The 17,429-nt window shown below is 43.2% G+C and overlaps 1 protein-coding gene across 10 annotated transcripts in view; it reads right to left on the bottom strand.

The window, feature by feature from the left end:
• heph (polypyrimidine tract-binding protein 1 heph) overlaps nucleotides 1-17,429 on the bottom strand; it is a 366,198-nt gene that overhangs the window by 224,261 nt on the left and 124,508 nt on the right. For 6 of the 10 annotated variants that reach the window (XM_011646796.3, XM_089074312.1, XM_011646794.3 and 3 more), the window contains one exon: nucleotides 3,830-3,985. The exons of the other annotated variants lie outside the window; for them this stretch is intronic. In XM_011646796.3, the coding sequence (XP_011645098.1) occupies nucleotides 3,830-3,910 (81 nt within the window). In that variant the 5' untranslated portion in view covers nucleotides 3,911-3,985. Of the gene's footprint in view, nucleotides 1-3,829; nucleotides 3,986-17,429 lie in introns of those variants that run through there. 10 annotated transcript variants of the gene reach the window in all.

The raw sequence follows: 17,429 nt of genomic DNA on the forward strand, positions 1-17,429 counted from the left end.
CGCGCTCCCAGGGGCAAAGGACCTCCGATCGAGCATGCAGCGCGACGTGTCCAGCCCTAATTCCACTGTTTGCGTATGCAAACGAAGAGACGAGGTCACCGACGGGGTGCCAGGATATTCATGCGCATTCCCCATCCTCTTCGTTTTATTGTGCAGCCATGTACAATAAGCGCATGTGCATGCACGATCAAGTGAACAATCGCGACTCGATAAGAACATCTCCGCTATGAAAATTTATTTAAAATTCGCAATTTTTATTACTTATTATAATGCCGAATAAAATTAATGCACCGGGATATACACCGACACGAGTAACTTGACTCGATTACGTGTAGAATCTAAATTTTTATCTTACAACGAGCAAATATAACGAAAAAAAAAAAAATAAATAAAAAAATAAAAATAAAAAACAGGAGAGTAATAAACAAGCGCCGGAGAGAATGAGGAGAATGCGGAGAAAATATCAAAAATTAAGCGAATTTGTTGCGGCGTCGCGTATGCCGCTTTCGTTAATCAATCGGCCAATTCCTCCCCTCCCCCCCCCCCATTCCCTCTCTTAGCGCGAAATATGTATCAAGCGCCGTAACATTTATTTATTAATAAAACGCGACGAGCGGTTGCGGAGACGGACGGAACGGAAACTCGTATTCGCGAATGGAAATTAATTCGCCGCTCCCCGCAATAATCAAATCATTTCAAATTTGATGCGCGCGTTAGCTGCTCCGGCTCCGCTTCGCTTCGCTTCGCTTCGCTTCGCTCGCTCGCTCGCTCGCTCTCTCGCGCACACGGTGCGTGCGTCTGACAGGTGGGTAGTGTGCGGCGGTGCGCCGGGCACAAGTGGAAATAATACGGATGACGTCAGAGCGCCTCGGGAGTTCGAGCGGGCTAAAATCCCGGGTATATATGGCGGGATCAACCGACCTGGACGCGATTAACGGAAAGGAAATATCGCGAGACCGGCGAGAAAACGAGGGGCGGTTGAGCCGCGATGCGGCTCGGCCCAATCTGACGCACTCGCGAAAAAGGACGCTTTGTGAGACGACGCGACCTTTAGGCGAGGGAGGAGGCGCCGCCGGTATATAAAAAGTCCTTCCGGTCGAGCGGTCGCGGGATTGATCAAAGTGACGCGCGAAAAATCAATCCCGAACGTAATCTTCGCTGAGCGAAACGTCAAGCGAGGACCCCCGCGGGCCCGTCCGCGAATGTTATTTCAAACAGCGACGACGAGAAACGGACAACGAAGCTATAACCGCGACGCAACGCTGAGAATCGTATATGGATCTGAAATATATGTATTTGTGCACGTTACTACGTTTTGACTGAATTACGTTGGCTGGATAAATTTGGAATTTATTCAGCCGTTTATTCTTTTCCGATTTATCCGGGTAATTATAATAAATATCGTTATATCGCGTTATATCGCTCTCTAATCTAAAAGCGAGATTGATGTTAATAAAATATAAATATTAATCAGATAAAAAGATTAGGATGTGCAGGGTTAACGAGGGGGCGGGGGGGGGGAGGGGGGTAAGAATCTTCATCGGTGGTTAGCTGCGAGAAACATGGCTCGGGGTCTCGTACCTACCCGGGCATTGTGTATTAAAATTAAGGGAATACATTAAGGCGAGTTAATGTTATTCAGCTTTTTGTTCGCGGCGCTTCTATGAAAGCGGTTCTTTGCCGGCAGCCCGAAAACGCCCTTCTTTTCTCTCCCTTCCCCGACATGAATCTGCACGTTGCGTACTTCCCGCGACGAGCCGACAAACTTCTTTGCATTGAACTCTTAAAAATCTTATACAGCGTGTCGCAGAAACTATCTTCACTTTTCTCAACTACCCGGAAGAGGAACGGAGTTGCGAAAGATATTTTCAGTATCGAGGCGTATACGAGCTTATATACGGTTGCTTCTCGATTATAAAGTCTTCTACTTCTTTCTAAGCGGGATGATCGTGAAAACGGCGAACCGTAAAAGATACAAATAATGATATACCATTCAGTTAATTCCAAGCCAATTTTTACTTCTATGAAAATAATGAAAATAATGAAAATGGCGTTTATGCACTCCGAGTTACAGCCGAGCGGGGTAACTTTATATTCTGTGCGGTTATCTTCCGCAGGAAATAGTTTAATTAAAGTTAGAGTAGCCAGCGGGAAACACGATACCGCGGAAAACACAATGGCTCGCCCCGAAGAGAAAGAATCGAGAATAACGCCAAGAGTATCCTCTCAATCGCTAACTACCTGTCCTTGAAAGCGTGCCTCGCCAATATGCTTGAAAGGTTCCCTCTTACATTCGCCAGGGAAACAGAAATGCAGCGACAACGAAGATGAATTGCACGAATTACATGACGTAACGGGATCTTTCGTGATGGGATCTTTTCCGCGGCGGCTACATTTCTTTATTCTTTATCTTTATTTCGTCCCGTATACAAAGTAACTCGAACTCCGAAATTACTTTGTTACGTATATACACCGCGCATTCCAATTTTCAACAAGTTATTTTATTTGCGTACAAATTATTATTTTACTTGTCGGTCTACCCTCGATTAAAAAAGATTCCGAGGAGATAAGAACGGGATGTATCACTTATTATATAAATTTACCGAAGATAACGTTTACAAATTGAAACGATAAATTGTAAAACGCAAATTCGCTAAACATCGATGATGCAGCTGCTAAACAACGCAAGAAAATAAACTACGATATTCCGGAAAATTTACAGTCGTTAACGATGCTTCGTATACACGTTCACATTGAGATCGGAATTTATCGCACGGTCGATTATTAGTTCGCTTTTCCACCGCTTGATGATACTAGAAATATGAAAGAGAATCGGTTATTTCTCTTACATGAGAAGTCCATACGGTTTTTGTTCTGATGAAAAATGTCACATACATTATTTCACGTCTAACGAGAGGAAGTCCCTTTATCCTTTAAAAAGAAATGTTACATATGCGATAAGATATTAATATTAATATTTCATATAAAAGATGATTTATAACAGTGCACATTTTGCAGATACAATTTAATATGACATCTTGCTCTTTTATATACGTAATTTCGTATATAGATCTACCTTGTCTTAATTTTAATTAATTTTTATCATCTTAATACGTTTTTAATCGCATTGCCCTGCTTGTATTATTATAAATGCAACTATTATAGCTTTCACGCGGTGAGTTGATGTAAGTAGCATAATGGAATGTTGATGGCCGTTGTTGCTTGTTTATTTCAGAATGTGGAAGATCGCCGAGTAAATTAGACGCGCCGGCGCAACCCCACCGGTTAGCCAATACACCGCGCTCATCCCTCGTTCTGCGTTGGAAGTATTTCGGACGGAATTTTAATTAATATCTCGCGGCTTGTGGGGGCGCTCGCATAAGGGTGCAGCGTGAGGCTGTAAAAGCCGTGGGGATGAAAGGCGATATCCGATGCTCGAAAGACCCGCCAGGGATGCTTTTATATATCGGCACTAAAATGTCCCAATTGCTCCGAGGGAGGAAAAATCGTAGAGAAGCGAGAACAAGCAATAGTCTCTTTTAGATAAAAATGTTTACAATCATCACTGAAATCGCCGGTAGCGAGTTTATACTCTGCCAGTCAAAAAACTATTCGTAGAAAATATTGATTCGAGAGCGATCGTCGATGTTTTTTACGTGGAATAATAACTTCAAAATCGTTTCGCGTAATTTGTTATTTTCGCTAATACCCGCGTTTAAATAAACGTACGACCAAAAAACAGCTAGAGATTGCACTTGGTACTTGGTACGTATTTTTATATTATCGTAAAACTCGTTCTTCGAGATTGCCGACGGGTAAATTGACTCACCTTTATTCCAAGAGTAGGTGCCAACATCCCGTAGTCCGTAATAGGTGGCAGCATAACAGGGGGTAGGTTTGTCATCATCATACTGTCTAAATTCTTCACACGTATTTTCCGTCGGTGTACTGAACACAGATCAATTCTATTGCCTACTAGACCTACCTGCAAACACAAAAAAAAGGGCAACATTAAAAATCACCCTTCGAAATTTCGATGAAACACTTGAAGAAATGTTACAAAGTCAGAAATATTACTAAGACGTCATCGAATATATCACAGAAAATATAGACTGATATATCTTCTAATAATCTGGCAAAGCAGAAGATCAAGGAATTTAACATAATAATATCGCAATTGTTTCGGCGATACCGCAGAATATATTTAAAACAATAGTTCCAGCAAAAGTTTTACACACAATATTCGTCGCGACCGCATCGACTGACAGACTTGTCACTTTGTTACTAAATCGCTAAAACGCCAATCGATTGTGGTACTACAAAGAGACGGCGGAAGCTTCCGACAAAGGGCTGGAATAGTTTCGTATCCCAACTTTTCCATAAACCGGTAACGCACTGTTGACATTTCCGAGCATAGTCCAACACTCATGGCAGAGTGAGGTCCGAGAGTTCGCGTTCGGTTAAAATTTTATCGTAAGCTTCCGCTGCGCCGGTCTCCGGTCATAGTTGCGTAGTTATGTCTCAATTATACAAACTACCCAATTACAAAATTAATCCATTAAGCTTGACGGTAGCTCGCGGAGATTAGGCTTGGACCAGGCGCCCTGGCTAAGTTTAGACGTAGACAGATCGGATCGCACGAAAGTCGACGAGCTGCGTGAAGATCGTGCGCGATTACGATTGCATTAGTTAATAAAACCGCGACCGAGCTGGACGACATTTGGGGCTGACCGTCTCGATATCGAAAATCCGAAAGTGGGAAAGCGATCGACCAAATAATATCATCCTCGAAGTAACACCGAGGATCTTCCATTTCTCATAAATAATCCTTGAAGTTCGCAGTTATCGTCGACATCAGCCAACAAGAAGGAAACATTAATCGGTTAATAGTTGATTAAGAAACTTCTTATCAGAGGTAGCAGCTGTTTTCTTGTCTAAACTTCTGTAACCCTTCCATATCTGCGAGAAGATACATAGAGGGCACGAACATAGTTCACAAGTCAATAGCCGGAGTCGCGTATATCGCGACATCCTCCACATCCTGGCCAATGTGGGCCACTCCGTTCCACCACGTTCACCGTGCGTCGCACGGTGCGGCAACCCTCCCCCCCCTCCCGTATCGAGACTGCCTCTCCCTCCGCCTCCCCCTCCCCCTCCCACTCGTGACGGAATCGTTTCGTCGGGATCTTCGATCGGTACGAGGTAGTCACGTATCACGTCGGCTCTGAGCCAGTCTAAGTGCTCTTCAATTACGCGGCGACGCAGGCAATTATGAGGCGTAATCCTTTAAGATTTACATGACAGACACGCGCCCGCGACGCAGGCAGACCCGGGGTTTTAGAATCGGCTAGAGGTATGAGGCCGGGGGGAGAGGCGGGGGGAGAGCACTTCCGGCGGCCACGGTTGCACGGGGAACGCCGTGGAAACATGGCGTTCGCGGAAATAGAGATTTCGCGAGGGGTCTTACCTCGGATTTGTCGGTTAAGCCGCCTCGAATCGTGCTGTTACAGCATTCCCCCGTTTCTCTCCCTCTCTCTCTCTCTCTCTCTCTCTCTCTCTCTCTATCTCTCCTCTCTTTCCGCATTCTCTCCTCGATATTTCTCTCTGTCTCTCTTTCCTTCTCCATCGTCCTCGTCTCTTACTTTCAGATCGCCGAGAGCCACGTGACGCCAATCTAAGTTTCGAAGTGCCTCTTTTTCTACTTCACTATTCTCTCTCTTTCTTTCTCTCTCCTTCTTCCGCTCACCATCTCTCCTTCTCTTTTGCATTTCACTGCTTTCACACTGTCTCATTTTCTCACTCTGTGACGTCAAGCGAGATTATTCGTTTGCGAAAGCTCCTTCGAGTTGTTAAACATCGAGTTGCTGCATGACCGTAAACAATGGAGAGAGAAACATTGTCGGTATATTGCCGTTGAAATGGCCAATATCTGCGTGTGTAAATTTCATATTAATTACGCGGATAAAGCGCAGGGCAGGGTTATAATTAGATAACATTTCATTTGTAGCGCGCGTATCACGCTTTTAAAAGCTACCTAGTTCCGCTAATTCGAAATAATTGCACGGAGCGGGCAAAATAATTCGTGTAACAGATCGATAGAACGGTTATCGCAACGAGACGAATCCGACTGCAAGTGACGCGTCAAGAATCACGCGCGTATCGCAATCGCACGCGTGATCCCGATTCTGATCTATTCAGAAATTCTTTTGAGACAAGTTCGCAAAGTGTCCGCCATCGCGCGCAAACGATTCGTGAAAAATTCAGATTTTCCTCTCGAACGAATGAAGACTCGGCGCGGAGGTGGGGGGATTCAGAAGCCCGGGCGACAGTAATATCGAGGTTTCAATAAACAGGGAAACAACGGGATGGCAAACGGTACGGCGAGGAGCGATCGAGCATGTAATAAATTACCGCAACGATCGGCGGGGAATATGAGGCGCACTTTAATGCACCCGCGAGATCCCGCGCGGTCGCACGGCTCCCGTGTTTCCATTGTACGGCAACCAGGTATAGGGAAATCGAAATGCGTCTGGTGGCCGTTCCTCGCCCCATTTTCCTGCCGTCCCGCCCGCTCGTCCCCCCCGCTTTTTTCCTCAACGGCGCCGAATATTTTATTCAACGGCACTCCGCTCGCGCGCCGTTTGATATTGCAGTCTCATTGCATAAAATCCAAGGCCTGCATAAAACAACCCTTCGCGCCCCCACCACGCGAACCTGGACACCCCAGATACGGCACGGGAAGAGCCGCCGTTACCGGGCCGTAGAATGGGATACTCGCGTCACGATCGAATCCCGAAAGGGATTTCCAAATGCAATTTCCGACGAAGTGCGTCAGCTCATTAATGTCACGAGTAACGGTTCTTCGGTAAAACGCTACGGCCCTAAAGGATCCTGTTCCCCCTCTCCCCCTTACCAACCCGTATCTCTCCCCGTATTTTCTAACGCTGCATCTCTTATCGTGCAATTCAATTAAATGCAATTCAATTATTGTTACTTGCTGTATAAACCGTGTAACGTCAAATCACGGGCAATGCGTCATAACCAGTTAAGGATTATCGGGTATCGTTACATACTGGCGTTACCTCTCATTGAATTTTTTTCACGGCGTGAATACCAACGGAAATATGTGGAGTATGCGTGTCGTCCCACAGGAGATAAAACGAATTTTGAAAAATAGTTCACTCACACATACACACACGCACCACACACACACACACACACACACACACACACACACACACACATATCTACACATCTAGCGTATATGCAGCTATGCGTGTGCTACACATAAGCGTACAAAAAAAATACGCGACATACTCGGCGCATCGTGCTTGCGGACGTTTACAGTGTATCTCGTAGAAATCATTTTACAATATCACGTTTGAAACATTTTTTGTATATAAATATGAGAATTTGTTGACGCGATAATGAAAAAAACTAAAATACGTCGACCAAGAATTAAATAGATTGTAATGTGTTTCGTGAATAAAAATTTTATTCGTATAAATATATCAGTTTCATAACATCGTAACAGAAAGAGAGAGAGAGAGCGAGCGAGAGAGAGAGAGAGAGAGAGAGAGAGCGAGCGTATAGGATATTATTATTTGACATCAGCCCAATTAAATATTTTGATATGTAATTAATTAGGAATAATTATAATAATATTATAATATATAGACAGATTTCTCTATTTTAGCGCATATCCCGTAGGATTAAAGATTCCTACGAAAGCAGAGGAGCAGAAATGGTGATCCTTCAACGAAATCTTCCAATATTTCTTCATCTCGTATCATCTCGAGCGCAGCACACTCATCGCGTAAGAGTGCAATGATGACATGAATGAAAACAAGTTATCGCTATAATGGTAAGATATGCGATGCGCTCTCCCTAGAAAAATGTATATGAATTTTTCGCACGCGCGCTTACTTTGAAGCGAAAGATTAATATAGAGTGTATAATTGCCAGAGCGTTATCAACACCCGGTACTTAATAACAATATCGCAATTTCGATACTGCAATTATCCGCGCTTATACATCCAATAATTCCTTCCCGATAGAAAAAAAAGAAAGAAAAAAAAAAAAACAGTCGCGTAATCCGTGCAAGACGTACAAAGCAAGGCGATCGGCGTTTTCAAAAGGTCATTCAAGTCCACAGAATATCACACATAGTCGCAAATTGCAATCGCCAATTAGGATTACGCCGGATGGTCGGTCGGTCGACGATATTCGCGGTATTACGTTTCGCAAGCGCGTATATCGAATTCGAAGCCTTGATATCGACCGCGACACTCATCATCCGGGATCACGGCCCATAATCCGAATCGATCCTGCGTCAATAGCTAGGCATACAAGAGCGGGTTTTTTTTATGGATTTGGCCCGGTGGGTTAAATCCGAAGGATTAAGCCCGGTGGATTGAGTCCAACGGGCCTGATTTCTCGTTGTCCACTAACGTGACTTTATTCATCTGTTGTTCGCACAAAAATTTCAGATTCGTTAATTGGCGACTTAAAAATCCGCCAAAATAAAAATTCCATTAGACTCTTCCTAACGTCGCTATGACTCTAGAAATTTATTCTAGAGTCACTGTTAACCGCCGCCAGGCAGAAACGTCAAGTTGAATATGGCTGATTCATACGCTTGTTTCCTGCGAGGAAAATTTGAAATCCGAGTTAATTCGCAATGGCGCAATTTCGTCAAAACCTTTTAATCGCGATGTAATGACGCAACGCCTCTCAGTGACGCAAGTGCATTCGATAATGCGCGATCGTCCCGGCTCTCATTCGCGACGCAAAGTACGCCAATTCCGAATTGAGCAGGTTCAAAGCAACAATTGCGCGCGTTATTTCGCATTAGCACAAATAAAGTGATTGTGCGTATCCAGTCCTTCTCTAGCGATCCCTGTCTATCCCTCCCTCCTTCGTTCCCCTATCCCTTTCTACCTCTGCCTCCTTCTTGTTCTCGCACGCGTTTCACCCTTTGCGTTTCTCCCCCGTCGTTCTCTCCTCCCTCTTCCCTTTTCACTCGACATCACGCGTTTCCCTCCGGCCCACGCTCGATTTCCGCGTTCTCTCTTTGCCCTCGTTCCAATCCGCCGCATGCCTCTTCTCTTCGCTCGTGCTCCCGGCACGCCAGCACTTTTCCCGTCGCTACAGTTTGCATTTGATTAATTTTGCGTTCAATTGCAGTTAATTCGACGCCGATTAACCCCGCTTCTACGAAGAGAGCGCGTACGCGAAGAGAAAGAAATAGCATCGACTCAGAGACGATATAGACGTATATATGTGTTTATTTGATCCGTGTTGATAGCGTGATCTCGAATTTTCTCTCTCTCTTAGGAAAAGATCTTACATAGGTCACTCTTTGATAAAAAGAACGAAAGAGCTTGTCCTAATGTTTTCGCAAGCAGAAAAGAGACACGCGATCATTTAATGGAGGTAGACGTGCGTAGGAATGGAAGTGTCAAAGTCGACGGTTCCCAGCGGCCGGAGTTAACGCGCCCGTTATTTCGGAAGGTACGAAACACGCCAATGACAAATTGAACGTGTCGCAGCTTTCAGGAAAATTTTGGAAAAAATTCTTCCTTTTTTCGTCCGTTACACGGCGCAGTGACGTATTATCGGCACGAGCCGCGACGTTTCCCCGACGCAAAAATAAATTCTTTCCTTCTATCGTGACGTTTGAGTGTGCGTCGAATATGCTCGATGCATTTTCCATTTCCGATAATTTCCGCAATTTACCGCATGTCCGAAAAAGGTTTTCAGATAAACACGTACGATGAGTACGATGAGAAATATGAACCAAAGAAACGGATCCCGTATATTTTTCCAAGAATCTTTCTTGAAATGTGAAGTGATTAATTGATATCAAATATTTAAATAACTAATATAATTTTCATACAAAAATATTATATATATATATATATATATATATATATATATATATATGTGTGTGTGTGTATATCGCAACATAAAAATGTTAATAATACAAATATAATACAAATAATACAAATACAAAAATATATTATTAAATTCAATGATCGTACAAAAAAGATAATCACATGACTTTTAAAGAAGACTGATTCTATATAAATATACTATCGTGAATTAAACATGACATTTTCTCTGTATTACTGATAGTTCGTCAATCCTAATTTATAATATCAAATGATTTTATTTATTAACTCGTGTTATGTTTTTCTGAAAAAAAAAAAAAAAAAAAAAAAAAATTCTACAGCATGTCTGCAAGACAATAAAATAACCATGCTCGATAAAGTTTTCACTTTATACATATCTATATTATGGGGTATCTTAATTTAGTTTTTGTGAGCGTGCGTTTGTTCTTTCGCCTCTGCGAGAGAATTTTTCGTAAGGATTTTCAATATTCGTCGAGAGCGAGTGGAACGGAAGCAACATCAATACAACGGAGGGAAAGAACTCTTGGTCAAGCGTGGTTCGGAGATGACGCGTGTTTTCAATTATTTCACAGCGCGATTGAGGAGGGTGCGTCGAAACGACTGAGAGGACCCGTCGAGGTGCACGGTGTCGAGGCAATTTACATTTTTAGCCAATATTCGAGAGCCGTTCCAGCACCGTCAGCTCGCTTGAACGTAACGCGCCCTCGCTTATCCCCCTTTTTTCCCGACCCTTTCTCTTTCCCTCGTTCTCTCTCTCTTTTTTTTTTTTTTCACTCTCTTGCTCACCCTCCTCGCACGAATACCGATTTCGACATCATTCCCGCTTAAGTTAGCGTACCTGTTGCCGGATTCGGTGATAGCATTGATTGAATACCACGAATTAAAAAAAGCCAAATATTATTAAAATCTTTATCTTTCAACGTTAAACTTTATTTGATTTAATTAAATTATGATTTTACTTTACATACATTCGCACAACTAGCCCGTGTTGCTCTTGGTCGTTTTTCATTACTATTATAATGAAATATTTTGAACCGACTTGACAAATACGAGCTAACTACCTATAATCCGCCAAGCGTTTCCTTCGTCGTCTCGTGAACAAGCAGTGGGAGGGTAGAAAGGAGGGCACGTACCCACGAAATCCTAGGGAAACCTCTTGCTTCCTTCCAGCTATTCCCAGAGGAGCGGCGGGTACCCAAGTTAGGCACGGATCGTTAATTCTGCTATGAATATGCCGAGTTACGACACAGTTGCAGTCTTACTTAACTGATATATCCTCTAGCTATCGTCTTCTGGCTGTTTTGACTATGAGTTTATCGTGCAACTATCTAAAAACATCTATGGTCTATCTATTGCGCAAGCGAATTTATCCGTCTTTAGGTTTATTATCGAATATCGAGTATCGAAATTTACCAATACGTACGACTCCTCGTTGACGCATTCCTTCCGGCAACAACGTCCAGCAATAGACGACGGATTACAATGATCAACATCATTATCGGACCGATGAAAGAACCATTTACGTCATTCATCGAAGTGCCTTAACACACCGGGAAATTTCCGATTGTGCAATCGCCTCGCGGTCTTCCATTATCGCAGCCCGGCCATTATAACGATTGTTGCCGACGACGATAACGGTCGACAAAGCGGCCTACGTCGCGATTCGGTTTCTCTGCATGCGCGAAACGCGCGTAGAAACATTAGCGGGCCGAACATTAGCGGTACGCTAATGTACTAGCAATCAAAGTAATCGACGTCGATAGACAGCCGCCGTGCCGGTGTTTAGCGAAATATCGGCACGATCTCGCGAAACTCGGCGCTCGGATCCCGGGCAACAGGTTCCACGCTGCAACGCTTCGGTCATCGCTTCGAATTGAATTCCAGCCAGATTGTAAATGCGATTGCAGGCGACGGCACGCGCCACGTTACGACATTAAAGCGTACCGGCGTCATCGCGGATAATCGATCGCCATTGTTCCGCGCGGAGCGAGAAAATCCGCATGCAGAGTAATTAGCGCGTTGTAGGACGTTTTGCCCCCCCCCCCCTCTTTTTTTTTTTCATTCACGTTTCGCGAATGAATTCTTAATCATGTTATCCGCGATACGTATACGAGCGATTTAACGGAGTGACGTAAGTCGCGACGATAAAAGTATCCTTATCAATCTGCGCGCGAAATTATTTTCGCGCTGATCTTTGACAAAAAAAGTTCACCCCTTCGTGCAATCATGGAAAAGCTGAATTCTGTATTAAATCATCCCCCAATCTTGCGCCCCCGATCTCGCACGCCCCAACGGCTGAAATATCTATAATTTCAAGAACGATATCTCCTTAATTTCAGCGTTTATAAAAGAGGGAAAATAATTAGAGCATCCCCCACTCTCCTCGATGTGAGCAGTTAAAATGAATGGTACATCTGATAAGTTTGCTTTTGACTGATAGACACTCGATCGAGCGCTCGGCATGGAATGCGTTACGCGATCCTAGACGGCGCCGAAGGAAATGCACCCGAGACGAGAAGGCGTCATCCTGCGAAAGCGCGCACGGGTTTATAACATAATAAATTGCGGTTCGTTAAACAGTTAATGGAGTTCGTCTAGCGGCACCCCCGCCGTCGATGGAATTACGAAGAGACGACGGCGGCGGCAGCTTCCCCTTATACGGCACGCTCTGCGAATTATTATCGACAGGTTAATCCTTTGGTTATAAACAGCTGCGAAGAATGTGCCCTGCGGCTATTGAGCTAGGAACATGCAACAGTGAAAACTGATGCTTGTGCTCGAGTTATAGGAAGGCGGAATAATGGTAAAGGTAATAATACCAGGGATTTTAAGAGCTACAATGTACATGTTAAATATTTTGAAAATACCGCGGGCACGCGAGAGAGAGAGAGAGAGAGATTTATATTTTGAAAAAAATTAAAAAAGAAGAAATAAATAGAAACTACATATTCTTCGTGAAAAGAAGTACAAGTACAAAGCTTGATCTAATATACGAAACAAAAATTCCGCAGCTTTGTAATAAATTATGAGAGTCTCGTTCACCTTCTGCAGAGAGAAAGAACGAAGATGTAGAAAAATCCTTTCTGTTATATTTAAGCAAAGTGCGAGAACCAGATTTTTTTTTAATAATTTGCCGCGAAAACGCGTGGCAGCGCGGTGATTTAATATCGGTTCAGAAAGACAATGCCGTCAGAACATCTTTATGAAGCGCAAGCTTAATTACCTTCGGCATCTCGCGCACAACGAGCCTCCTTCCTCCTCGTAGAAATTTACTATCTTTTTGGTGCATAGAGCTGATGCAGAGAGAGAGAGAGAGAGAGAGAGAGAGAAAGAGAGAGAGAGAGAGAGAGAGAGAGAGGAATTTCTCCATCCCTTTCTCCTCTTGCCTTTACAAGTGTATTCACACGCATACGCGCACACTTTCTTATATGTGTCTTAGTCCCGCCAACGTCGCTGCAGCCTCAAAACATAATTAAAATTTTCTAATTAAGAATTTCGATAAGGAAGCGAACGCTCGCTTCTATATCCCGCAAAAGAGACGGCTTTGCCTTGTCAAGACCTCCGTCGTCTTTTCTTCCCACGCCGACGAATCTTTCGCGACCCCCGTTCGCCTTTGCCTTCGCCTCGTTTAATATCGAGATCGCCCCTGATGCACCCTCTACGTTTATCGAATTAACGAATCTGGAAAGGCTACGATCCCAAAGGCGGCTCTCCCTTTCATTCTTCCCGAGATTATATTGACTTCGTGGCCGTAACCGAAAGTCGATATCTCGGCATTTGATTTAATTCGGATGCTCTTATTTTACAGCAATGTAACCTTATAACGATGTATAATTCTGCATATATTTAAATCATTTGCCGATCTCTCATTTCTCCTCTCGCAAATATTAAATAATTCGAGACAATGCTCAAAAAATAAGAAATCAACTCCGCGCGCCCCTTTTATTTAAAAAAACTCTTCATAATTAGCGATTGCGCGGCTGGTAAAAATGATGCACACGAAAAGTTCAACACATTTCAGGCATTGTAGGGATACATCGCGGGGGGCCAAAATCGCACATTATCGAAACAACGGTCGTGAGGAGGCGGTCGGGAGGGATAATCGAAGAAGGGCCACTTCGGATCGTGAGAGATCAATCGAAGATCAATGCGAATTACGAAGAGACGCGAAATACCGGTGTTACGTTTCCAACTGTATCCCATCCGCCGCAACTCCTCGGACGAAGACTTAATCAGAATAACCGAGATTCCAGACTCGGAGCCTCCGAAGCACCCAATTCCAGGTTAACCTCGTTCGTCCTTGTAACTAAGTGCCGCGATCCTGTCGTGGATTCTCGTTTCGGTGCTTAATCGACTCGGCGGTTGCTCATACGCGCCGCTGATCGAAAACCAAAATTCTCAATCGATCGATCGACGCGGACGTCGGCAAATTGAAACGTGCAAAATTCAATAATTCGATCCACGGAGAGAGGAAAATGTTCACGAGGAAAAATCCGCGAATCTGAAAATAGATGTAGGAAAAAGGAGAATGCGGTCTCGCGATTTCTATTAAAATCATTTAACAATAAAAGTTAAACATATATTTTAATTGAATATATTAAATTTAAACAAGTTATTCGCGTGTTCCTCTCAGCGTACAGCATACATTACTAATTATCCGGCAATTACATGAAAGCGTTACAAGTTTTCTAGAAAATAAAAATTCATCCGCCATGCAACGAAATAAAGCTGCAATTGGCGGATTTTATCGGGAACAGTTTCACCAATATCGAGCTGAAAAAGCATTTCAAATGAACATTTGGAAGAGCCCAATTAATGCACGTTGTGACTCGTGCAAATCAGTGCATTTGCCGGCGTTATTTCTTGATAATTATCTCTTCTACCTCTCTCTCTATATAAAAGTTATTGAATATATTGAACTTTTAAAAAAAATTATTCCGATGTAAAATAAGAGCTTTAAAGAATTAAACTGTGATCCATATTTCTCGGAAAAGAAAAAAATTTTCGTTAGAAAATCCGAGAGAGATCAAAAACACAAGACATTATAAAATACTTCACACACAAATTGGCCAAGGAATTTATAATCCAGAGAAAATACGCGACGCCTGATATATTCTGCATATTTGTGATATAATATCTTTAATAAAGTTTTCGATGAAAAATGTCTTTTCGAAATTCCTCAAGGCCCTCATCAGCACACGAGAATTCCACCAACACACTTACGGGTTAAGAATGTCAAGCGATGAAGGGACTTTACCTCTATAACAACGTGATGAATCTAGGGCGAATCTCGCTCGAATCATCATATCGTTTTCATTTTTCCACAAGATTTAAAGTATATATGAAAATTTTATCTCCCGTCTGTGTCTGAGACTCGCAAGAAAAGAAGGACATGTTGGATGTAAACGAGTTGCGAAAGAAAGATTAATCCACGATATATACACAGCGAAATGAGGTAACATTAGCAAAATTCCAGGCAAACGAACACGAACGATTTACCACGCGAATGACTGGTATCGGTGGAACCCCCTCTCCCCTCTCTGCCTACCCGCCGCCCTGGCGGAAAATTGGAGCTCGACACTAATTGAAAGTCGATTGAATGCGATGAATGCATCGGTTGGTTTGGTCGGTTCCCCACCCCATCCCCTCCCCTCCACCGCCCGGAAATCGCGGCATTCTCATTTCTTCCTCTCTCTTGCCGGCAATCGCTGTCTTTGTTGCCGCGGGAAAATACACGGAAAAGCTTTCGATTCGCCCGGAGATCTCTTTGTGCCGGGTGAAATGCGGCGGGGGGTATTTAACCCTTAACCGCGGGGGGCCTGGTTTGCACTTTGGCCGGAATGCAATCCCGCGGATTACAGATGCCTGACGCGAATTTATTTTACACTGGCGCTTAAGGCGAATAATTTGCACTCGCAGCGCAATGTCTCTCGTTTAGCATTCATTCCAGGATCACAGCAACAGGGGGAGAATTAAAGAATTTCTCCCTCTAATAATACAATTAAATATATATATTTGTATATTTTAAAAATTATGGATTTATATTTATTGGCAAATAATTTTCGTTGTTAATTAATTAATGATATTGGCATTATTATTTCTAGATATTAGCTACGATTCGATCAACGTAAATAGATTTGCACGAAAAAATCGCCAAGACATCATACCAACGTCATCGGTGAGAGAACGGCTGATCAGTCGTCGTCTCGACTACTGAGATTCGGTAGAAACCTATTAAGAATAACGAGCGTGATCCAATACCGAGGCAGTCGTGCCTCACGTCGTATTTTGACGGGCATCTGCGATTTCTGCTGACGACACAGATACAGTCCCGAGACCTGAGTCAAGTTTCCCGTGACTTCGAGGCGCCACGAGGCTCTCTCACGCCCCCGTGCGCCCTCGATGTCTAATTAGTTATTACTAATCGCCGTGAGTAGTTCGGCAGTAGTTCGATTTGCGGGCGCATTCGCGTCGCGACGGTGTATTGACGAGACGAGGCGGGGAGGGAAGAGAGAGAGAGAGAGAGAGAGAGAGAGAGAGAGAGGAGACGGTGGATTTCAGAAACTGGCGTCAGAAGGGTAAAGGTTGCACCCCCGCTCAAGTAGCCGAGTTATATAGCGGAAACTCGTATCTCCCGTTTAGCGACGACGTGCGCACGTTCTGCATCTCGAGTGACGTAACGAGATTCGGAGCATAAATTTCATTTATGCATCAGCTTTCGATTACCCTTTATCTCTCTCCTTATATAGTGGAAAATCACAATATTGAGGATTATCTAATCGACTGGTTTGCACACTGCGTTTTCATCCGCAATTTATGAGACGACTTATCGTTTCTAATAACAAAAAAAAAAAAAGAAAAAAAAAAGAAAAAGAAATTCGCAAGGCTCAAGCGGACAAGACAAAAGCAGACGCCACGATCGAGATATACTCGTTGCTTTATTTGCCGCTAGATTGTGAGACTAGAGAGAAAAAAGTTGCCTTCGGGACATCGAAACAAAGAATAACAACGATTTCACTTTGAAAAGTACACTAATGATACGACGTATCGCTGCGACAATAAAAAAGATCTCGTCGGTTATTATTTGTTGCTGTCAGTTGCATCTACATATTTCAGATAAAACTTGGTATCTCACATCTGTGGTAACAAACAACATTAAAAAATTTCAAAAAATGTTTCCGATAAGTAAATATATCCCATATATATATATCTTTTATATGCGAAAAATAACGTTTCTATTAACGTTCATTAACTTTGCTTAATGAATTACAGCAGACGTGTACTTTTACGATGTAATTACAGATATTGCATGTTCAATTTCGAGCGCCTCACTTTCCGAGAGATACAGAAGTGGATTTTTCGAAAAGCCCCCGCGCCCCGTACTTTTAATTTAATAAAGCCCACTTTCGCGTTATTTTGAAAGCAGATGGAATTCGAAAGCAGATGGAAACACGAGCCTTAATTAAATTAAAAAAAAAAGGAACGCGCGTGATGGAGCGCGAGGTAAATATCGGC

Source organism: Pogonomyrmex barbatus, unplaced genomic scaffold (genome assembly GCF_055798465.1).
Source record: "Pogonomyrmex barbatus isolate J1 unplaced genomic scaffold, ASM5579846v1 scaffold17, whole genome shotgun sequence".
NCBI lineage: Eukaryota > Metazoa > Arthropoda > Insecta > Hymenoptera > Formicidae > Pogonomyrmex > Pogonomyrmex barbatus.